This window comes from Manacus candei, unplaced genomic scaffold, assembly GCF_025592945.1.
Source record: "Manacus candei isolate 608988 ecotype Guabito, Panama unplaced genomic scaffold, ASM2559294v1 h1tg000010l, whole genome shotgun sequence".
Lineage (NCBI taxonomy): Eukaryota > Metazoa > Chordata > Aves > Passeriformes > Pipridae > Manacus > Manacus candei.
The window spans coordinates 4,233,004-4,258,777 of NW_026138058.1; the positions used below are offsets into that span (position 1 = coordinate 4,233,004).

Here is a 25,774-nt window from a genome sequence, read left to right on the forward strand (position 1 = left end):
CCCATCAAGTCCCAGGGCCAGACCCAGGACAGGCCACAGTCCAATTCCACTGCATGAGTGAACACACAGACGTGGCTGGCACTGATTACTGCACAGTTACAAATCTGAAACACAGAGCAACAAACTGACACCAGAGCATCTATATGTACACTGTACCAGCTATGACCACTCCTGGAAATGGTCTGTAATCTACAGCACCTGCATGACCCTGGCACACTTTGCTGACATCATGCACATATAGCCTACCTGTCCTTGTAGCAAGCAACTTCTGTCTCCTGTAGGGAGGATTTCACACTGCACTGTGAAATCCTCAGTGCTGGACTTCTTGAGCTCAATCTGACACCAGCTCAGGGCACAGAGCAGGGTCTTGGGGCACACAGGAGGTAAGTGCATTACAGCAGTACACTACACTACAGTACAACACAACGGAGTGTAAATCTGAGGCTCCTCTCCCACCTGCCCTTTACATGATAGTTTGCATCCTCTAGAGCTTGTCTCCAGGAGAACTTCAGTCAATTTGGTTCCAAGCCCAAGGGATTCCAGGATTACTAACACCACACTCACGAGGAGACAGTTTTTCAAAGTCAGCCTCGCAAGTGAAGTTCAGTGGCCTTGAAGGAAGGTCTGCTGTGGAGCACATGCTGAACTCTCTGACAAGAAGTGCCACATTGCCTGCCCTAAGCATGTAACTTATGTGTGAATGAAGACCAAATTGGGGAGCCTAAGTTACCTCTAGAAGCAACAGAAAGGGGTTGATGCTGTCAGGAGGGATGATTTGGCACACTTACATCTATCTGGGTACCTCCAGTAGGCAGTGAGCATTCATTCCACTTAATCAGTATAACAAATTATTGGTTTGGGGAATTATTGATCCTGACAACCTCCAACAAATAATAAGAATCCTTAATATATCACAGGATTTGACCCTAAGGAGCTGTACCTCACATACACAAAATGACGCCAGACAAAATACTTTGCACTGATATTAAAATGAAATCCCTACCTTAGAGACTTGGTTTTGGTTCAGCTTGCTGCATCCATCATTCCAGGATATGTTCCTGTGCTACAGAGATAACAAATACTACACCCCTTTACCTAAACCCTTACATTTCATCCTTAAGCCAACAGTTATGCCAAAATTATCCAATACGGAAAATACTTCTAAAAATACTGCACTGTCAGTCTTTTATGCCATTCACCTGTAGGTGCATAGAGAATCCAAAGGTCTTTTTCCTTTTTCCATTCAGCAACTCTGTCAAACCACACTTTTAATCCAAGAAAAGGTTGTAAGGCAAACACGAGAACCCCATTTGACTCAGATGTGCATCAGCGATTTTTTTTCCCCTGCATGAATAACTGTCACTCCCATTTTCACTTTGGTAATTACAGAAGATGAGCTGATTTTTAATGTTTGTTCCAGCAGAGTTGAAGGTGTTGATTTCATTCAGACTTTAAAGTCTAATTCATGCAGCTGATCCACAACATTAACCGGAGTGCAGGTTTCATCAATTTGGTAAACTGTCTTCATAACAGCAGATGGTAATTTGTTGATACTTTAGTCTTTAAATGGACTCTGTTACAAAACCACTTTAAAAAAAAAAAAAACCAAACAAAAAAACCCAAAACCCAACAAAAATTGCCCCCTCCCCAGTGTTAAGATAGTTTAACCCAAAGAAATTGCTGACAGATTTGTTTTCAGCCCAGAAGAGTAAAAAGCTGACAACATATTTTTTGCTGGATATGGTAACTTAGGTTTATTTTTAGGGTTTGGGTTTTTTTTTTAAAGTACACCAAAATAGCAGTGGGCTTAAAAATCACCATCTGCTTCTAGCAATGAAATAATTCTCTGAAGAATAGATAACAGGCATAAAAAGTCCACCCCCAACTCTTTCATTCTCCACAGCAAGACTGAAAGTCAAAAGTATATATTACTTTGAAGCATTATTTATTTAATTAAACAATATTGCAGGGTCACAACACCCCTGTAAGTGTTCAATATACCTATTTATCAGTTATCACCAGCATAAACTGTTTACATTCCAGTCAGGATTAACTGATTGGCAAGTGCTACTGCTATTGCTTCCGTGACTTAGAATAAAGCTGCTAACATTTACAGCATAATAAAGACTCTCCCCATTTCTTTCTTTAACTTTGATTTAGTTCAGGTGGGAAAGATTCTAACTTGTAGGGAATTTTTTTTTTTTTTTTAATGCCTATTAAAGCTATTCTGCAATCAGTATTTGCATGTAAATAAATCTGAGCTGGTTCGCATCCAGCTAGTTCGGATCCTACTAACAGTGAATCAGTGTGTCAGTTCAAGATGGTGCAGGACCTGGACATTTGCTCGCTGGCTGAAGCCTGTCAGCACAGTTTCTCAACCCTCAGCAGAGTTAATGCCTCTGACAGCTCGAATGACTGCACGAGAAGACAAAGCCTGGCCCCCATGTCCTGTGCTCTATCCATGCACCAACAGCCTTAGAAAACAGTGTGGTATTACTGCTATCACCCTTGTGTCTTTAGAAATTTACACAATGTCAATGGGGCTCGAAAGAGGTGGAGGAGGATCCATCAGCTTTCCATGAAAATGGGTTTGATGAAAGAATAAATGCTCAAGTTAAAGTTCCTGTTCCACCTCCCTCGCAGAGGAAAACTGGCACAACTTGGTTGTCACGCGTCCTGCGAGGGCTCCAGCCACAAACAGCACATACCCAAGGTCAGATGGCACACACCCCCTCCCCTCAGCAGGTGATGTCAGGGGAGTGGGAGCACCGACTGCACGAAAGGATGCCACCTTGCCTTTGGTGGCAAAGGCCAAAGAGGAGGAGAAAACAGGTTTCACTGTTGGGAGTGGCGATGGGACTGTGTTCGCTGGTTCTGTGATTTCACCTAAGATGACAAATTCTCAGTTGCAGTAACTGCAGTTTAAAACATTTCAAGGTTTTGAACAACAGAACAGCATTTATCTTTTTAGTATCATTTTCCAGAAAGGTACTTCGGTTTGTTGTTTCCACCCCCCACGAAATTCCATTTAATAAACATCTTTTTCAGAGATTAAGATCAAATCTTCTGAAGATAAAAAATGAGATAAAACACTGCAAGATACTTCAAATAACACATAATATGAGTTATAAACAACTAAGTTCACAAAATGAAGAAGTAGTAGTGTTTAACAAGTACCATTTCTGACAAATAAGTCTTACTGTATTTATTTAAAATCAAACATCACAACAGAAACAATTCAAAAAAGGAGATGCCCATAGTGCATATTTATACTTGGTGGATCAGAATTTTTGTGAAATTAAGTGTCTAGCATTGAAAAGACCTGCTAGTGACCACTGCAGGAACAGTATTTAGGCTGACTTTCACATTTTGAGAGCAGAAAAATAATGGAGAAACATATGTTTTGTCATCATACCTTGCTTTGGCAAGGACAGAACTTCTTCACAGTAACATGCAAGAATCCTCTCTCTCTAGTAAACAATTAAGAGATATTTTATTTGTGAGGGAAATTTGGTCTTTTTTTTTTTTTTTTTTCTGAGTCAGTAGTCAACAACAAGAGAAAGGAATTTCTCCAAGAAAGGGGAAAAAAGAAAGTAATTAAGGGAAGTGGTGGGTTTGGAAACTCTAGTATTCTCTGGACATTTTCAAAGGGGACCCTCTTCACTGAAGAACAAAAAAGAAAGAACCGACTATGAATAGCCAAGATTCCTAGTGATCTCACTGGGAATTACACATTTATTTGGAAGGCATTAAAGGAATAAAACTGCAGAAGCAAGATCTGATCCAAATTTTGTTATGGAAATGGAAAAAGAAAATTTTGTTTTCTTTTTGTTTTCTGAATTAAGCTTTTAGTTCCCAGTTAATGACACACTAGTAAAAGTAGAGAATTGCAGGGGAAGTGATGAAGGAGAGATGCCATTTTGGGTTGGGTTGGGGTTTTTTATATTACTTATTTAGGTTGCGATTTACTCAGATTTATTGTCATAGGACTCTCTCTCCTACTGACTACATCTCTCCAAAGTGGCATTCAGACACATGGGAAACAGGGCATATCACAGATTGTAAATGTTTCACTAGAGTCTGTAGGTGAGCAAAGAGTGCTGTACAACTGCACAGGATCCAGTGTTCATTCCAGACAACATATTCCTTTCTTCACAGTAACATACAGTTTTGGCTGGTTCTAATTGTATTTCTCAGTCTGAAACAAACAATCCATAGAGTCCTCTTTCTTTCACAGTCTGGATGCTCTCATGATTTGTTTGATCCCACCAAAGTAGCTTTTGTTAGTGCATGGAGTCACCTAAACAGGCACCAAAATTATCTCACAAACAGGTTCTCCCATCACTGCTAAGAAACACTTAGGCCAGCTGGGCTCATCCTGTGCACACATATCCTTGCATCTGAACCCAACCCAGCATAAAGGATTCACCTTTTGTGCTGCAAGGTTCTGAAAACTCTCAGCTTTTGCTGGACCCAGAATGAGTTCAAGGCACTCAGCAACTGAGTTTGCATAGCAGGACCTTTCTAGCTGCATATCACAGGCATGAGATTTTTTTGTTTCTTCTCTCAAGTTATAGGTACACATAGGGGACTAACAAATAATGCAGATTTCAAGAAAGCAACTGATCCAATTTGATCTGCTATTTTTCTTTAAAATTAATACATTCAGGCCACGTACAAACCATCCAGTCATATCCTGTGAAGGTTTAAACAGCGAAACCACAAGGGAAAATAAACTAACATCTCTTCCCTTTTTATCTTAAAAGTGTCTGAAATGAATTGGTTGCTAAAGAAACCTGATATAATTGTGACAGAGTGTTTTGAAACCCTTAGTGGAGTTCATCTGAAACCTCAGCATAACAAGTGGCCTCTTATCTGCGTACTATTCCAGGAAGAAATGCATGGCATTTCGTCATCACAGCTGAAAGACTAGCTGGCTCTGCACGTAGGCTAGGCGAGAATAAGAGCCCTCAGCTATAATGAGGGCACGCTGGTAGCTAATGCTTAGTCAGAGGCCATTTCCTTTAGCCTTTGCTACTGCCTGTAGGAGCTGGAATGCAGGAAAAGGCAAAAAAAGTAAAGCGAACACGCTGAAGGTCAATGTTTACCTCTCCTACTTGTTCTCAAGCGAAGATTATTTCTGAAGAAGTGGCACGCACACATTAATGTCGTGGCATCCTAAACCACCCTCCCCCCCACCCCATCACAAGGACTTCAAATAGCTCTATTTAATGTGGCTGTTCGTGAGCAGGATTACTTACAGGAGAGAGGAGAATCATAAAAAAAGCAGATGTCTTTTTTTTTTTTTTTTCTCTCCAGTCTGACATTTAAAGGCAAATTAGTAAGTGGAAGTTTAATACAGTTATTTCCTTGTGAAAACTGATCTTGAATTTCCAAGCAGGCAAACCGACTTTTCTCCTTCAGAAAGCTGTTGAAACACAGATAACTTGTAGCAATTACTTGAAACCAGAGGATGAATTTTCATATGTGAAGGAATTTAGTAAGGAATAGTTCTTTTTATAGGCTTTTCCTCTTTTGTACATTCTGAAGATGATAACATGAGTGATGCACTGTCATCATGCTTTTTAGCATAGGAATCTGCAAAATTTGAACATGGAATGATTCATCAATAGAATATGAAAATGTTAAATGTGAATGTGTAGCAATGTTCAGGCTGTATGTTTGCAAGACACTTCGTTCAGGACGACATTTTGCTTTCATACTGTGCCTGCAGAAACATCAGCAATTATTGGGAATTTAATCTGCACTAACTATGCTGATTTAAGCATACAGTTGTATGTACTGTACTACTGAAGACACTGGACTGAGTCATTTTACATACATGCAGTTGCTGGTCTAAATAAGGGCTAGATTTGACTTGTTCTGTTTAACTCACTGGCTGAACACTGAAAATAGTTGGCACAGATTTTTCTCAGGAAATTCAAACTTACACAAGCAGAGGAAAAATATTGCAAATGAGATGCTGCTGTGTGCAAAAATTCTTCTTGGGCAAAACTTTAAACCCCAGAAATAAATCTTGTTTTCAGTTCTCACAAATAGGCTTTTCTATTCAACTCTGAAGGTTTAAAGCAGTTGTTAATCAAGTACTGTACACAGTACTAAGCAGGAAAGTGTTCAGTTATTTCTGAAATACGTTATTTTGAGGCTATGTTTGAATCTTCCATATTTATGTGATGAGAGTTATGTCACAAAGTTAATCATTCCCAGGATTCTAGCATTTGGGGTAATGAAAAACTTCTTGTGCAAGCAGTCATTAATCAGTGAGTCTAACATTGCATAATGCTTTCTGAAGCATGTGTTATGTGATCAGAGTACAAGGCTGCATAATACAGCAAAGTGTTTATGCCATATGCTGACCTTTTCTAAAGCAGAAATGGAGCCATGTGATGTGCCGCTCCTGCCAGCAGTTGCTTATTGCCAATAATTAAGTTTGATGATATGAAGAAACACAAACTTGTATTGCTTTAGAGTTCTAAAAGGAAGAAGCTTTGAAGTTTTTGGCACTGCGAAGCACAAAGATAGCCAACTTGGCCTGGATACACTACCGTTGTCCATTACAGGCACCGCCCATCAAAACTGGAATCAAGTGCCCTGCTCAAGTGGTTACTGGCATTTGTGTAAAGGAAAACATGTGCATCTTTACAGGACTGCTGTATTAACCAGAAGAGCATAAAGGTCACAGGAACAAAGCAGCCAAAAGCATGCTTGGTACCTCCAATCTCAGAACATCACAATAACATTTGATGTTCTTGTGCAATAAATGCTAGTAAGCAGCTATTACTTAATCTCCTACTAGTATTACACAAAAGTATACTTGTGAAATACTTCAGATAAATATGCTGTAATTATATGAAATATAAAAACATGTGTAGGACAAAATGTTTTTGTAACTCTAAACTCACATACCTATGGAGACGTGGGTTTAGTGAGCTATTTTAACAATCCTTTAAATGCTTCTGTGAACAACATTAAAACTACGTGCTGGAAGCAGAGTGGGCACATGGACATACATTTTATAGATTATGCATATGCACACACAGAGTGTGACCAAAAGCTTGTCCTGTACGCATCTACTTTGTGTCTGTTGGCAGAATCAGGCTACTGAGCTGGAATAACCAGCTTCATGTAACTTTTTTAGCACAGCCAACTACAGCTATGACCCTGTTGCTACACCACCACCTCCCCTCTGAATTGCTACTGTTCCCTTCTACCTCACTGATGACAGCCTGACTACTCCGGGGACACAAGTGGCTATTATATCCCTTGCTTACTTTAAGGAAGTATTTTCAGGCTTAACTAAGAATCCTAAAGAGCAAAGCAGATTAGAAGCACCATCACAAAATGCACACAACTAAGACATTGCTCTAGTCTAGAATTCAGATTCTCAAAATTCCTGCTGGCATTTGGCATCACAAAGTCATGACATGAAGCAACAGCACTTGGAAAGTGCTGTATCCAAGGCCTTTTGGGATTCATGAATTAAACCTTCCACACCTAAGGAGTCTGACTCAGTAGGCATCTTCATGTTTAGCAGACAGGACTCCACACAGTACAAAGGAGATTCTGGGGACAAGAGGAAAGTGAGCAGAGCTCTCATCCTTACCGTGTCATCTGTTCAAAAACCACTGTGGTATTTATGCGAAGGTCATTATCTCTATATATCAATAAATTCACTTGTAGAATAAATAATTAAAGTAGAAAAAATGAATCAGAAGTGACTTCAGAGCACCCATACAAGTCACTACTATACGAGAGTTTGGCTCACGTCAACCAAGTGAAAGGAGAGAGCAGAAACTGAGTTGCTTTGCTGTTTCATGAGTCCTTCATCTACTGAACAAATATACATATGGAGGGGCTGTAGCATATCCTCTTCACTTTTTCGAAAAGACTGATTTCAGACAAGACTTGTAAGAAAGGGTAAGAATCCAAGGTGAAGAGAGAAATTTCATTCCACCCAAAGTGGAAAAGAAACACGTCCATGTGTCCATTTACAAGCTAGTAAATTAAGCAGAACCCTCCTCATTATGGTGCTTTTGCAGCTCCCACCTTCTTTCATATGTTATATGTACACTCTAGGAATCATGTCTGGATGTTGTGAACTCTACTAGTCATCAGGGTTCGGGACTCAGGTGCTGTAACCAACCAACACAGAAAAAAACCACTTTGTGGAGCTGCTCATGAAGATACTAGAAATGACTGTGCTGAAGTTGACTGTGACTAAAACGGGCAGGCTGAACCCACCCTACAAAACCTGCTTCCTACCCTTCCCAGACTTGGAAGTGTGCTCCCTGGCTCTCTTCTCCTTTCACCACTGCTTGGAAGAGGAGGCTGGCCAAGAGAAGACAACTACAGGACAACGGGAACCACAGACCCTGAGGTGTCAGTAGCTGGGGATACTTACATATGTTTACAAAAACAGTTCAGCTACAGACCAGCTCTGAAGACAACAGTCCCAGCATTTCAGACTTATTACACAAAAAATAAAGAGTCAAACTCTTGCCACGCAACCACAGAGATGTATTATTAACGTTTATATGCAATGAAAACACAACCTTCACAACTCTATCCTTACAACTAAATTTTTTACTTTGTCTTTCTAAGCTGGATGAAAGAGACAAGTTTTTAAAAAATTTGTACAACTGGCATCAGAACTTTTAACATTCTAGAAAGAATTGAGCCAAAGATGATATCACAAAGTCCCTTATGCTTAAGGGAAAATGTTAAATCAATTAGCAGTTGCCAGAATAAAGAAGCAACAATTTGACGTATAAGTTCCTTAAAAAAATAACACACTTTTCATGTTCTTCTGAAAGTGGCTATATATTATGCAACAAGAAAACTGTACCATATTCTCAGCTCTTTAATGTTACAAAAGCTTTATTAGCATATGCTTCAGAAATTATAATCAAAGGGTAGTAGTCACCAGCCAGAACTTTGAAGAGTTTATAAACATACATGTACAGACTATGCCTTAGAGGGTTAATGTACTATTTTGAACTCAAGTATTGCAATAGGACTTAGCTTTGACACAGAACGTTCACACCCTCTGTAATAAATTCTTTTAACATACTTCATATTTCTTCCCATGTGAATGAGTGTCCTTGGAAGAATTATCTACTAGATAAAAGCTGGAGATGAAATCTAAGTCTAGACTTATTAAGGGGGGTAGAGACTGATCTTATAATCTACGACAGTTGTTGATTAATGAGCTGCTCATGATTGCTGTAGGCCTCCCCAAGCTGCAGGAGCGAATGATACTATGGTACTGGGAGGAATGTGCTATCTGGATGCCACACCTTTGTTGAAACTTAAGAACTGCCTTTGACTCCTGCTACATTTATTCTAGCCTTGAACTACCACATGTACACACTGAGATACAGGGTGACACACATGCATCCCCTCACTACTTGACTGCTGCTTCTGTGGCAGAATTTCTGTGCTAGCAGAACACATGGCAAGTGTGGCCACTTGTAGCAGGCACAGCACATGTTGTGTGGGGTCAAGTATTCTGCTGGTAGTGCTCCTGCACAAACAAATTCAAAACTTCCTGGAGCAGAATAGTGGCATCACATCCTGAGGGCATCTGGTCTTGCCTGACAGTCTGGATAATTTTATTTATACGTATACATATGCATATGCACATTCACATACATATGCATGCATATGACATGTCAGTATACACACACATATAGAGCATAATAAGTACATTGTGAAAACACAGCAATCTGCATAACTAAAGAAACTTCTATTGAACTCTGCTTCAAAGTTGAAACTGAACGTGGTTTAAATCTATAATAAAAAGGTATATTACCCAATATTTAGTGATAATGTGGTAATCTCTGATTATATCTTTCAAAGACCTTTCAGGAAAATTTTTTAAACTTTAATAACTTTCCTTATAAAATGCCAGTGCTCTTAAAGTGAAAACAACCCATAGAAATTCTTCAAAGTATTCCCTGCACACTCACGTCTGAGCTTCAGACTCAGAGGAAAGAAAAGCTAAGAGAAAAAAAAAGGGGGGCACAAACAGAAAAACTAGCTACTGTAGTACGCAAGAGGAATTTCATTACCTTTAGCTGAACACAACTCTTCTTTTGGTTTATCTGCTTGCAATTATCCTTTTTCTCATTTTTGGAGATAGTTCTAAAAGTGTGCAGAAAAAGAACATCTTAAAATAACCACATCACCATGAACATTATCACACCTCGACTACACTGACTGCATCAGCCTCAGTAGACAATGAAGCCCTGTAGCTTTTCAACACTGTCATAAGGTACAAGAACAAGGCTAAAATTCCACAAATGAGACAAGAAAGCACATCTTGTTCCATTTCCATGCACACCACGCGAAAGAACAATGATTTTCAAGTAAATCTTTTAAAACTGTAAATAAATCCTCTGTCTAATCTCAGCAGACACCTTTTCAGCGATTTGCGTGCATGGAAAAGGAACGAAATAAAAACTATGTGTTGATAAATTAAGATCTTTCAATTACTCTTTTCACTTTGCATCTGTGAGTTGGGTTTGGTATGTGAAGTGACACTAGTATCAAACCCTTTACTTTACTCCCTAGGTCTCCCAAAACCAGACTCCAAGCAGCATGATATTCTGCCCTCTTGTATGTTGTTCTCTTCAACAAATCTGACTATGATTAAATGAATCAAAGAGCAATGACTGAGTAAAACATGAAGCAGCTGAGAATGATACATCGTGATGTTTACTATTCTGAATGCAGCTGGTTAAAAGCAGTTCTAGAAAAGCATTGATATGAACCTTGGTGTAGGACTATGAGTAATGCCACACAGAATTTCAGCAACAATTGGGCACCAATGGCTCAGCAAATGTCACAGAAATGTTCCACAGAACAACATCTCCAAGAGCTCTTAACTGTGTCTTTACATAGCCTTAGAATAAATAAAACACCACTTTTCTTCATAGCAGGTGAGCTACTCAAAAGTATTGAACTGACTTAAGCCATGCAGACAATCATGAAAACTTTATCCAGAAATTTAGTAAAACTACTAAGAATGTGAGCTACTTCAATAACATTGAAAATACAAATGGCTTGACAGACTAAAGGTTAAAATGATATGTGTTATATAAAGTCACACATTACCTTCTGCATGAAACTGAGAATTTCTAGGCAATTTAGTAAGTTGAACTTACACTCTTGAGATGTTATAAGCTGAAGGTAATGGACCTACATGTGTTATAACTTTTCAATACCCAACTCAGTGAAGTGCAGAAGAACTCACTATCTACTTGAGCTCAACAGAAGCAGGAGAAAAAGATGCTTCTGTGTAGGGACCATGAGATAACCTTTCAGAAAACCAGTGGGGACCAGCACTGATTCATCCATGGAGTGGATTTAAAGTGCAGAAAAGCACGGCTTTACCAGGAACTGAAAGAGTCGAGCGTAGGTGCTTGAAGGATGATTTGCCAGATCATACCTTTCACGTGGAAAAGTCAGCCCTTATAAGAGCATTTCTCTTACAAATCATCCTGTTGTGGAAGCAGAGTTCTAATATTGCTATTAATCATGAGCACTGCAGACATCATAACACGTCACTTAATAACAGAGATAGGGATTAACACATCTTTTGCTAAAATATTGTTCCTTCAGAACTGTTTCAACATCACTCCAAAGTACCTTTAAAAATTGTCCGACTGACACTCACTTTGTAATGATATTCAAACTGTTGACTTCAAAGCAGGGACTCAAATTGCCATGATATGACACTATCTCTTCCTGAGAAAAGGAATGGAGAGACCACTGCGACAGCAAAATTATTTTCTGAGATCAAAACTACTAGTTAAAGGCATGAATCTACACAGTCTTATGCCACAGTATTTAAGATTATTAGATGTTTTTAAATGGATATTCACAGAAGCTACTTAATCAGTGCTTGTTAGAAAAAGAGGCAGCTCGACAACCACACTGTATATCAAAGTTATGAAACAGAAATCCATCAGCACAGACTTAATATTTTTTTTTTCCTATTAACATAATTATTTCCTAGTCAGTAAAAATGAAAATGACATGTTAGCATTTCAAAAACAGGAGAAAATGACCCTCTAGGCTTTATATGACTATCAAAACAAGCACCAGTACTTTATTTGCAAATTATTGTGCATGAAATGATCGACTCAGCAAGTTTACCAGTCAACAAAGTGTGAGCTCTACCAGTTATAATCAATTTACATGCAATGGTATGTCTAAATATGAATGTAGATGAGTTCTTGTCATTTCATGTTGATGAGCTGCTTTATCATCACAGATATGGACAGTGACCATAGTTAATGTTGCAGAAACAGCAAAGCAGTCACAAGTTTCATGAGCCAATGGTATCCAAACACAAATAAATTTGTTTTCATATAAAAAGACAGCCTCCGACTGCTAAGCCATGTTTATTTTCCAGTCAAGTTAACAAAAATACTTTCAACGAGGTTATTTCCAGACATTTGCTGTATATGTCATGTCCACTGCAAATACAGAGTATGAACCACAACCGTTTTCTCACCTCGTAACCTACTGCATTTCTCTTTAGATATATGAAAAGAACTCTGAGGCCACCATAGAATAAAGAACGTTTCAGTATCATCCCCCTTGTATATAAATATACATTCCTAGAACCTGCAAAAGTAATATTTTGCAGATTAAGATAATTCTAGTTTCTTTAACAGTGCATTAGTCACATCCCTCCACAACCATCTTTAATACAATCATCAAAAAATTAAAATAACTGGCTCAAGTGAAATAAAGTTCCTTCACAGCTGATAGTGCTGATCAGATGACACATTGGAAGAATGCAAGACAAAGACAGGTTTAACATACAAGATGTATAATTAAAGACTGGCCTCAAAAATGTTTCATTTAATACAGTTAAATTAATATAATGGCAACAATTTAATCAAAAGGACACCATTATGTGCTGAAGTGAATTTCATTTTACTAAGGACAGTGTAAATAAGATCAACTAAGCTTAACATTTTCCAAACAATAATCCTTTTCATTTCCCTTAGCTTTATTAACAATGTACATATTCAGATAGAATACTCAAATATGATTTTTACTGATATACAGAATCATTTAAATGCATATTTGGTACAATTTCTTATTTTTGGTGTTCAGTAGTTGTCTTGCTTTGATAAAATGATACAGCATATTTATGCCTAACATCACCGATATGTTTTTGTCTATGTAAAGAATTTACAGAGCTTTGTTCAATTGTGGAATGGTATGTTTCACACACGCAAAATTTTGAAAATGCTGCATGAACCTGTGACCTTGCCAATACACAGATCAAAACCATGAGAAATTGTAATGAGCATGAGCTGACACACGTTCAGAATGTTGTAACATCTGTATGGTTTGCTGTTACTTTGGTGGCTGTGATATTCCAGGTGCAGATGCAAAGTGCACCTTAATGGTCCTCATAGAAGTACTTTTATCCCCCTGTGTTTTAAAGGCATCAGATTCTTTTATTCTCCCTTGTAGCGAGGAGGTCTCTTCTCCTTAAACGCAAGAAGACCTTCAATTCTATCTTTTGTTGGAATAGTCTGCAATGAGCAGAGTAACACTTCATTATAGACACCAAAAACAACACCAAGAAAAATATTAGCATACAAATCCTTGTTTTTCAACATACCCAGGACGACACACACAATACAACAGAAAAATTAAAAGCTGTCTAGTCAGAGACAGGAAAGTACCAGACACTTCAAAGGCATGACATGTGGCCGTGAAGCAATTTGAGAGAAGGACTACCTTTTCTCCAAACAGATGTCTGTAAGAAACTCTTTAGGGTTTGTTTTTGATGTTTCGGTGGTAGGTTTTTTGTTTTCGTGTTTGTTTGTTTTGTTCTGTTTGGTTTGGTTTTTGGGGGGGAAGGAGGCCATTAATCAGATCACCATATGTCTTAAACAAGCATCTAAAGCCGAGGTTTCTATTTCCATCATTAAAAACTTGTCTCGAAGGCCAAGAACATTCAATCTCAAACACATCATTCCCATGTTTCACAGGCAAGGAGGTTTGTCTTGATTTTCTGTTGGTTAGCACATATGCCATTAGGGGCACAGTAATGAACTGCCCTTCATGTTATTTCATGTCAAACCAAAACAAAGCAAAAGGAAGGCAGTTCTTGGACTAGATGCACGGCAATGTCTGACTGGCTTGTAGTCCCTCTCTACCTTCACCCTAACAGCCCTGGCAGGGACATGTTATTGTGCACCTCCTTCCTGAAATTCCTTACAAAATCAGAATAAGCAGATGGAAAGTCTAAACACAATGCCAAAATGTTTGCAGAAGAAATCATAGAACAATTCCTAGTTGAATTTCCATGTTTCATAACAGGCACCAACAAAGCCTATTTTCTGTGGGTTTTTTGGTGTAATCATATTTACATACCTGAGCATAACAAGCTTCTTCAATTGCTAAACCTGTTACTAAGTCGACCTGAGGAAAAGAATACAATGTTTTTTAAAGGAATATTTTTTACATTTATTATATATTATTTCCACATAAATACTGTGTTTCTGTACGCCACATACTATAACACCCCTGCAAAGTTCTTCTACCTTACTTTAACACAGAAATGCTACACTGACATATGGTGACAGTGGTTAGTATTTGTCTAACAGCTTCCCTATTTGGCAATACAATTAGTATGTAATACACTCAAAAATGTATGCTCTTTGCTACAAATCATCTGGGTAGGCAACAACCATTAGCTGCCTGCACATTTGTAATAATTTCACTTACTACAGGGGAAAAGATGTAGTGCATGATTATTTAAAATCTGTTCTGAAATAAGTTATCTTCAAAATATCATATAAAAACACGACATCATGCCACAAAAAAATAGAAATTCGAGCTTAGAGGGGTTTAAAATAGGGAAAAAAAGAGGCCAATGGCCATTCTGCATCATCATCTATTTTTAATACATTTATTTTCTTTGTGAGCTGGCCTGAACAGTTGAAAAAGCTGAATTTTGCCCTCAATATTTCTCTGTCTTAAGCATCAGCTGCTGCAGAACTCACTAGTTCTCCACTTGACCACTGGAAGGACTGTGGCTACACACCACAAGCAATTTTCAAGGGGAGATAAGCTACAGGATAGGTTACCAAAGGAAGCTGTAAAATCTGTGCCATGGAAGTTTTGTAAAAATAGCTTGGATGCTCGTGTGCCTTGGTTGGTTTTAATAAGTAGATCTTTGTCTTGTGGCCTCAAGGTTGAACTAGAGATGATCACTCAGAGTCTTTCTAACCTTAATGTCCATAATTCTATAAACATCATCATTTTGACCTCTCAGTCCACTATATCTGGTAGCCAGACAATTTATCTTGTTGCACTCTGAACCCTGGGTACCACTGAAATAAATCCTGAATTCCATCATTACTTGCTATGGAAACCTAACAAACACACTCTTTGCACAACAGCATCAGAGTTTGGTTCTCACACCACAACTTACTGGTGGAACTCAATTATATTGCTGGTTGCTTTTGGGACTTTTAAGAAAAAAAAGGACCATTCTTAAATTTGTCTCCTTGGATTCCATGTTGCATACAGTGTGATACCCTTTTCCTTTTACCAGGCTCAGCTACAGGGTGTTCCGCTGCAGAGCTTAACTTTAAACATGGACAGTCCTGCTGAACTCAGCAAGAGGACCCATATGCCTTCAGTAAAACACATGTCCAGACGTGTTCAGGACTGGATTTTAAGGAGCTTTAGAGCTAGGTCAATAATGTACAAAAAGGAGTGGCGATCAGAATCAAACATGAAATCAAGCTCCAGATACAACTTTAACGCTAAGCTCTATTAAACTGTTAAAAAAAATACATGCCCTTCAGCCTGAAGGCTGAATCGAGAGCATTGACAGACTTGACAGAGTGTAACTTTGATCATTGTTTCCCACCTAGGATTTGAAATACAATTTGTTCATAGTAGTTTGTGTTTAGTTTCTAGTATTCATAATTAGCAGGGTGCACTACTCCTGAAAAGGCATGAGGTTACTAAGCTTCGTTACAGAAATCAGCATCTAGGGAGTCCGAGACATAATAAAACTGCATTTCATCCTTTGGAAAGTTTTGACCAAAGAGATTTTGAAAGACTATACAGTGAGAAACTAAAACAGTTCTAGAAAAAAATCACCACAGCAGAACTGTTGCCAACCTGATTTCTGCTCACTCTCATGGAAAGTACAGATCCTTACCTCCATTCCCTGATTGATAGCCAGTTTTGCAACTCTCATTGCTACTGGTCCCTAAAATGAAAGAAAAAGTTTATTCACATATGATCAAAACCTACAAGATGTGTAGCTGAAGAGTCTGCACCTCAGTGTTCTTATATCAGGACCTAGACTTTGGACTCTCATTAAATTTACAGTAATGGGTCAAATATCCTAGATTTCATCACTGTAGAAGACATTTGCTTCCAAACTGATAGGTTGAATACTGAGAAAAAGTAAAAGTACACTATTTTCAAAAGAACCTAATTAAAGCATTGTGTTTGGTTCATGTTTCAAAGGTGATGAATGTGCCCACATTTGTCAAGCTTTGCCAATTCCCCTCAAAACAAGGCTCAGAAAGGCCATCTTAAGATACATCACTATAGGTCTTTGCAAGGTCAGTCCTATGTCCCTCCTGTCAGGCAGTGGAGACACATGAATAGATGTGACAATTAATCAACATGTTAAAAATTTTATCATATTTTCATGTTTGTCTTTCTATGAGGGTGCTCAAGACCCTCATATATAAGCTATAACATTTTAAATTTTCAATTAAAAATTTTAGCTGTTACACTTGTGATCCAACAAAGTGGTTTATTAATTGTTTTCTTCTTCTGCCTCCTACGGATTTGCTACCTGGGACCCTTTACTTGAAAAGTAGGTTTATCAAAATCTCCAAACTCACATTCCTACTCTGAACTAACAGCTTGCAGCCGATGGTAACAGGGAGCAATCAGCTACTACCATAAGGATCATAGTTGTGCTTCTTACTAAAACTTTTAAGTTCTAAAGCACAGGAATTCAGCAAATCCCACTACAATTCTTCTATGAAAGACTAAGATAGAATGTCACTTAGAATGAATGACAAAAAGAGCATGAATCTTTCATCAAGCATATTTACAAAGGACAGAAAGCAAATTTTCCACTATTAAATGGGCTTTGCTTTAATACTGAAATTCCATTTAGCTTTATGTTTTCAAACAGAAGTTACACTGAGATACATCCACCTTCATATGGACTTTTCTGCCTCTCTTCTGAAGTGTTCAACAGCAACAGAATGACCTAGTAAGACAATTGCTATAGTAAAAAATAAAACCCGTGCATTTTTTTTGTTTAAAACTTGAAAGCCAAAATGCACAACGAAAACACAGACCAGATCATGCTGAGATGAGGACTGATGGAAGTTTCTTCTTCACTATGAAATAATTACCAAATAACACCACTCAATACACAAAATAGAAAACTTCTGATTGCTTGCCACATGACTAAGCATGGCTTTTTAATACACAACTTCATGCCAGTTTTTTTTTTTAATACAGCTGTTTCTTTTTCTTAATATTTGGTAAAAAGTAAAAACCAAGATCAAAATAACCTGTCATACCTGAGGTAAGAATTCTTTTGCCAGAGCTAATGCTCTTTTGTATGCAGCATCCCCTGCTTCATTCTGTTCTACCACGTGGCTAATCAATCCTATTGATTTTGCTTCCTCACCATCCACAACACGTGCAGAGAAGATTAGTTCTTTTGCCAGTGACACTCCAATCGTGCGAGGTAATCTCTGTGTCCCCCCTAGAGTTTGCAAAAAAAAGAGAAAATGCAAGTAGTAGTTTCCCATTTATCTACACCACGAATGTAGATGCATTGTTCAGTTTAAGTATTTTCATTTTAGATTCCACAAACAATTACATGAGCATACAGGAATTAAATTAGTACGAAGTCGTTACCAAATGCCTTCCTCAGTTTTGAAACTACATCTAAGTTGAAATCAATTGTCCCGTTTCTTAGAAAGACATGTAAATAACTGAAAAGAGGTACTATTAATGGAGGTTCTGTTCTATTACAGACAAGTTACCTTACTCATATCAGGCAAAAGCTGAGTGAAAGCTACTTGCCAGTAATCAGCATATCCAAAACCTCTGGATCTTTTCAACACTGTATATTTTTATTATATCAATCACCACTTTCGAAGAACTACACTTAGAAAAGAATATGTACCTTAACAAGACTGTAGTCTATGCTTAAATTTGCACCTTAGGGGCAACATTTACATGTAAACTGAGATAAACTCACTACTAGAGAAGGTCTCAAAGAAGCCATGGTTTTGTCTCCTTACTTCCATATTATTGTTGCAATCTTAAAGCATGATTACAAAAACTAGGGAAGGACAATCAGCAGAGAAAGGCATCTAACTTTAGTTAGCTGTTCTTAGTACATTCAAAAATTCTCTGGCATATCAACATTTTCAGAAGGTCAATAAGCAGTAACCACATTAACCAGACGACATGAAGACTTCTTAGCTGGACTAACAATTAACTTTTGAGAACTAACAAACAATGAGAATGTGGGATTAATCATTATCAAAATGGAAGATGTAGATTCAAAATCACAGAAGCAGATGTTTATATGAATTAAACCAGTGGAAATGGCCTTTATCCAGAAGAAAGCATTTTTAAAACACACAAAGTATACCATTTTGACATGGATCTGAAAGACATACTCAATTTATTCAAACAGTCTGTAAGTAAAAATTTCTTTCCAAATAGCTATTTCTGCAAGAGCATGCTAATATATTCAAATGTAAATATATGTATATATGCAAGAGGAGTATTTATAGGAGTTGTTCAAAGGGAGGTGGTACAACACTGAATAAATGTGTGTTCAAGCAGTAAAATATATTAATTTCCACTAGATAATGGTGGACTAAGTATTTTAATGAAGCCATTCAATAGAATCATCTTACTGATATTTCCTGAAAATACTTTAAATACATATCTGAGATAAATAAACCGACTGGGAAAAACAAAAACGTTTTTGTGATTCAATGATTCAGCTTCCAACTATTGTTTTTCTGTGAACCACAAGCTGCAGTACTACTGTATTCCTTTCCACAAAAACAGACCTGCCTTTGAACATATTATATCACAAAAAATTGCAGAAGGTTTGGAGGATTTCTGCCTTGTACCTTTCTAGAATATTACAAGATCATTATCTATAGCAAAAAAACTGAGATGTATTTTCCAGGTAGAAACTGGAGGAATTAAAAAAAAAATGCTTGTACTCATAACAATTAAAATAAAATTTGTAGTACAAAACTATTAGTAAATACAAAAAAATGTGATACTCTCAATGTCCTACAACACCTGAGAGGATTATAGCAAGACTGTCCTAATGGTCAAGGACAACAGGCAATGGCAAGAGAAATTCCTGTTCCATAAATTCTGCTAATTCTGCTGGTTCTCTAGAGCTAAGCTAGTGATAGTGCTAGAAGTAAGATTTTGCTAACAGCACAATTTACAGAAAGCCTCTACTCTAGGGACATTTTTCTGAAGGGGGCAGGGGATGCACACCAAAGCAACCCCCTGCCAAGAACACCAAAAAAAAAAAAGCTATGAACTCTTAAGCACAAGCCTTCCCATTAGCCTTGGCTGCCTCACTGCTGGGATTCATGGAGAATGACTAAAGCTGTATCTATCAAATTTACAACAGACCTACTTGCCATAAAAATGTGAGCTGTGCTTTCAAGAAACTCGCTACTTCTGATACTGAGCTGTACCACCATCATCACAAACATTTACTGGTTTTTTTACTTAACTACTGAAGATGTCTTTTAATTTCTCACCCAAATATGCTGTCACACTCTAATCAATATCTATTCTCACACACATTTTAAGCATATATCTGAACATGGCAAATGTCTATCCTTATTCTCCTTAAGAATACTTTAGTCAAAAATTATTCCTTTCACCACAGCCACGGGATGTAGAAAAGCATCCGGTTTGGCTTTTGATTAAAGAAAACTATTTGTCCGAATCATAAGACCTGAAATCATATGAGGCTGAATTTACTGACTCTGCACCTTCTGCTTCTTCCTTGTGTGCTATGCTCAGTATTTCTTCTACTTAATCATCTCCCCCTTCCTTTACTGTTTTATCTCTTCTATTACTGCTTTACCAGGAAATGCTGAAAACAAAATTTCATTGAGCAACAATATTTCATAACTTTGACCAAACAATGGATATGTTTAAGCATGAAATAGTGTTTATAGATGAAAAAACTGTTCTTGCCAGTATCTTACACAATAATGATTAAAGAGCAAAAAAAGAAGACTCGTTTGGCTGCCTCCTACACTGCAAAGCCATTAAGCAGAGGAGCATATTCTTTGATTAATATTCACAGAACAGAAGCCAACAGTTCACTGCATCTATCACATATATTCAGTAGCAGGGGTAAGATATATGTACACACAAGAGCAGCAAGAGCAAATTAATCAAATGCAAACAACACACTAAAATACACCCAACCCAGCAAAGTTGCATCCATTTATGAAGAAAAGACAGAAAGTACACCACAGACAAATGTTCTGTTTTGGTGATACACAAAGGACATATAATGCCTGCCAACTACAATCAGAGCTAAAGGAAGTAACACCCAGTCTTCAAAGACATTACTTAACCAAGGCATTTCATCTAAATGTAGAGCAGAATTGGATGGGAGAAGAGTTGTTTCATCTTCACAAATTTATTGACATGTTATTTCAAGGACTAGTGATCTGGTATTACTCACTGTGTTGATGAAAGTATTTAACATACAGTTGCAATGTAAATGTGTTCTTACCTGAAATGGTGTATAGTCAATGTTGTAATATTGTAAACACAGTTTTAGATGACACTTGTTCATGTGAAAAGTCAGTAAATCAAAGACTGCTAAGTTCTGGTACAAAAATTGTTAAACAGCATTTTTTTATTTAACAAATAGTTGATTTTGTATGAATATTATTTACTGTCAGCAATTCATCAATTACAAAATATGTACACAACTGGTTTGGATTAAGGGAGTTACGTGATAAATGCTCAAGAGTATATCCAGAAAGATGAAGCAACTAGCTTACTGGAAATAGATTCATCATTCTGGCACAGAGTATCTACAGTCAGTAGTTTCTCATAGCTGAGGGCTCTGTCAAAACATATTGGAAAAAATAGTGTTCTGACAAAAAATCCAAACTCTAATTCAGTAATAATCCTGTTTATTAAGTAAAAACCAGTCTTTCCTATCCTATCCTATCCTATATCCTATCCTATCCTATCCTATCCTATCCTATCCTATCCTATCCTATCCTATCCTATCCATCTCAAGCTTTGTTTCATTCACATCAGATTGACTTCACTGACAGGGATAAAATTATTATTTTAATATAAGACTTTTTAGTCATGTTAAGTCATATTTTAAAAGTCTCTGTAACAAACATATCCTCCACTTTTAAAGTACCTGCCATCTGTTGCTAAGTTAAGCAATTTTCAAAATATTAAACATGCTAAAAGTCTAAACACTCTACCTAGATATTATTTAACACCAAGTTTCCAACAGATTATTTTTCAAGGTCAGGCCTTGATCCTGCAATGTTGTACATGTTTTAGCTAGCTTAAATCCAAGCATAAATCTTTGTGGGCTTAGACATTTTGTCTCAGAAGAAAACATGAAGAGCCTTTCACTGGCACAAACCAGACAACTGGCTAACAACCAAAACCAGCTTAGACCAGGAAAGACACCAACAGATGCAAAAAGATGAGAGAGTGAAAACGTAATGGAGAAGAAAAGAAACAAAATATTATCTCTGCAAGGGGAAAAAAAAAAACCACTGAGCTGACAAAGAGCAGGTGGTAGGTGAGACCACTCTTGTGTCTGGCCATATAAGTCCTTGTTTGGAAGTAGGCTGGAAATCTGAGGAAAACCTGAGACAGCGGCCGGAGGCTGACTCAGAGGTTGCCCCAGGGTCTGTAATGACTGAGAAAAGTTGTTTGAGCCAGATTTCATAGTAGGTTGCCCAAAGAGCTCATGGAAGTCTGGCCTGTCAGCCAAGGCGAAGAAAGCCCCTCAGCCACATCAGAGACATATCCTCCCTACCTAAGGTCCAAGAGGCAGGATGGCTTGCTACCTATGCCAGCCTGGCTCTGGAAAACCCCATCTCCAAAATGGTCCACTTAATCTGCAAGTCAGCCTTTAACTTTCACACACCACTTTTGTTTATCTGTGTCTATGGATAGTTTTATTTAAAAACCTATCTGAAAAACACCAGAAATAAACCACACCACCACACACGGGTGGCTTGCAGGTGGCAGCTTGAATAAGAAGAATGTAGTACTTGGCTAAAAGATGTACAAATGCTTAAGATGCATGAGAGGAAGTGTAAAACACTTTAAGAATTCGCTAGCAGATAAACAATCACAGCTTTTGTACTGAAGGATGAAATGGGTACGTAATTTAGAAAAAAAACTAACTTATTTTCAAAATACGTAATTGTTTTGTAGATTGAGAAAGTAGAAGATGGTTTCCTAGCAGATGGCTGCGTGTGTGAAATGAATAGAACCAAAAAAATGCATCTGGAACCTGAACTTTGTAAAACGGACTCCACTTCAAAAGGGATTCTGCACCTGGAGCAAGGAGCTCGCTCCACATTTCCCTCACAAGCATGGTACAAACAACTCCACTGTCAGACCAAACACCATTTGAGAAGCACGGATCTGCATTACCACCCACAGACTCCCAGGGCTCGAAGGATTGCTAATACACACTGATAATCTGCCTTATTTGGTTTTAAATGGAAATCATTCGAGGGGGAAGAAGAGAAATGCCTAAGACTGCTAATCTACTTATTAATTTTTACATTAGTGTAAACAAATGCAACGAGCTTGAGCACGCACAGGTATTCAGTAGACCACAGGCTTTCCTATTACTACAGATAGGAACTTGGTATTTCATTTGAGAATGCAGTGATGGGAAGCCACCTTAAACGAAATTCAGAAGCACATCCACATTAAAATGTAAGTCTTCTTGCTGCAGATAGAAATTAATGGCCCATGAGAGGGCATTTTCCAATTTCAAAATTACACCCACACATTAATGAAGCCATTACTCAGCTGTAACAACAGGTAGGAGGTTTAGACCAGTGCTGCTGTGTAGGATCATACTTTACAAATCACGTGGGATTTATGCAAAATATTAGGTAAGAAGTTTTATTTGACTTGTATTTTAAATAAATAATGTTATAGTACATGTTCTTGCACTTTTGATTGACTATTAGAGCTAAAACTCATTTAATGTGAAAAATCAAGACAAAAAAACCCCCAGACATGAGAAAAACTATTATCATTACCTAGAGCAAGTGAAAGAGAAAATTAATTACCATGGTAGTATCCTATTTTTACTTACATTTTTAATGAGATCACAGTCTGAAATTGGGACAATTACTATAGTTTTTAATGGACAGAATTTAAATGAAGAAACAACAAGCAAAGCAAAAACCAGACTATTAAATCTGAAGTCTTCACTGCTTATAAGCAAGTGACTTGAATGTTTTCCTCACTTCAGTGCTCTCCTTATAGAAATCTACCATTTTATTCTTCCACACAGCAAAGAAATGTGCTAAAGCCCCCAAACCAATTCCTACTCCTAACCCTATTCTTTCTCCCATTGTGACTACTATCAAATTAATCTGCTTTCATCTCTTCCAGAGTAATGGGTTTTTAAGAATTTATGCTTGAAATTATTCATCCCTGAAATTCTCTGACTTGAGCAGCGCCAAAGAAAGGAGAACTGGTGGCTAATACAATGGGATCCCAGGGAAAACAGCAAAGCCAATGAGGCAGTGGGAGGACACAATCCCGCCTGGTTCAACTGCCAGATCCCAGGCAGGCAGAGCACTCTCCCTACTGATAAATAAATGTATTTAAAACGAACATGTACACATGAAGCACGCTTTCCGTTCCTGAGCAGAATGTCCTCCCTGATGAGGCAGCCATACACTACTGCCACACTGCACCTAGCCTAGCATTTAGGTTGTAACATAATGTCTAAAACAATTTTTGGCGGGCTTTGAAAAATACAAACTCTACCAAAAAACTGGCCAAATCATTCAAAGCTGGCATGCATTAATATAGCAACCTGCAATGAAGAAAGTAAACTCCTCTGTAAATCATTTGAGATAGCAAGTTTGATGCTCAGAAACACTCCTAACTTTTTTTTTTTTTTGCCTGATCTGTCAGATTATCTAGGAGTGCCAGAAGGGCATTCTCTTCTTCTTACTTCCCAGACTGACCCTTCTATTTGTTATTTTACAGTAACAGTTGACATGGGAAGAAACAATCACTGTTGCTATTAAAAATTCTCTATGTCACATGAATAATTGAAATGTAATTTTTATTTGTGCGTGTTAAATTTGTATTCTGAATGTTATATTATTTGCTATTCCTTGCAAGTATACCTATATGCAAGAATCATTAAAACCTACGTTAGAAATTAACAATTAAAATAATTCAGCACAAGTGTAAATATAAATATGCATTCAGCCTATGTTATAGGATATCCTCCATGTGCTAATTTTGATCACTTGGATATTTTCACATCTAGCTTGAAACAATGGAAGATTTATTTTTTACAGAGGTACAAACAGCCTTAGTGACTTCAGTTTAAGGTTTTCATGCTCAATAACTCTCAGCTGGCTATCAAAAAATTAAAATCAGTGAACTGCCACCTAAAAAATTGCAGTTTAAGTGATCTGAACACACCAGGTTAGAAGCCTAAGACATGGACAAGCTCCTCTTCAAAACCAGGATCATCCTTTACATACTCTATAGAAAACTTCTTTATTCACTATATAAATATGATTCAGTCCTTACTCAGCTATACTGAGAGCAGTAGATAGCCCACAAACTATACAAAAGATCAGGTATTCAAAGATTGAAAGGCTACAAACTCAACATAAACAAAAGCAATTGGAAGAAGATCCAAATGGTTTATTTGCTCATGTCCTTATCAGGGGATCACATCTCTTTACTGCTTTTGACTGAACCTTTGTTCTATTTATTGCTGTTCAGGATAAGCTGAGAGAGGGTGGGTAGGACTAACACTATTAAAGGGCCAGACAAGAAATGGTATATTTAAAATCACTCTTCTCTCTTGATTGGTAAATACTATTTGATTCACATGCTTAACATTTTGAGAATCAGAGTTTCTTAAGACTTTACAGCCCAAATTAATTAAAAATGTTAAATTTAGTATGTGTATTATTTTGTAAAGATAGACAACAACTTTAAACGTAGATGGGATAGACTTTCTACTAGGATAGTTGATACAATGGTTTGGTTTGGAAGGGACCTGAAAGATCACCTCATTCCAATCCCCTCGCCATGGGCAGGGACACCCATAACTTTTCTAGGCAACCTGTGCCAGTGCCTCTCCATGCTCATAGTAAAGAATTTCTTTCTAATACCACCTAATCTAAACTCACCCTCTTTCAGCTTAAAGACATTAAAGTAATTTCAGCTTAAGGTCAGTTCCTGTGCAACAGCGGACCTACCCCAATAAGCACAAACTGCTATTTTAACACTTTATTGTCTGGGATTACTCAGATGTTTTTCTTTAACAGAAAACTACAGATCTTCCATCACCTTCTAGACATTTTTTTAATTCTTAAAAGAAAACCAACAAAAACCCAGAAGTCAATAAGTGACAGGAAATCAACAAAGAAAGAGA

The 25,774-nt window shown here is 37.5% G+C and overlaps 1 protein-coding gene across 1 annotated transcript in view; it reads right to left on the reverse strand.

The window, feature by feature from the left end:
• Nucleotides 1–11,877: 11,877 nt before the first annotated feature.
• The window catches only part of AUH (AU RNA binding methylglutaconyl-CoA hydratase), a 129,564-nt gene continuing 115,667 nt past the window's right edge, over nt 11,878–25,774 (reverse strand). The window contains exons 9-12 of the mRNA XM_051777455.1: nt 17,628–17,815; nt 16,232–16,282; nt 14,428–14,475; nt 11,878–13,580 (exon numbers count right to left, since the gene is read on the reverse strand). Of these exons, the coding sequence (XP_051633415.1) occupies nt 13,503–13,580; nt 14,428–14,475; nt 16,232–16,282; nt 17,628–17,815 (365 nt within the window). The 3' untranslated portion in view covers nt 11,878–13,502. The remainder of the gene's footprint in view (nt 13,581–14,427; nt 14,476–16,231; nt 16,283–17,627; nt 17,816–25,774) is intronic.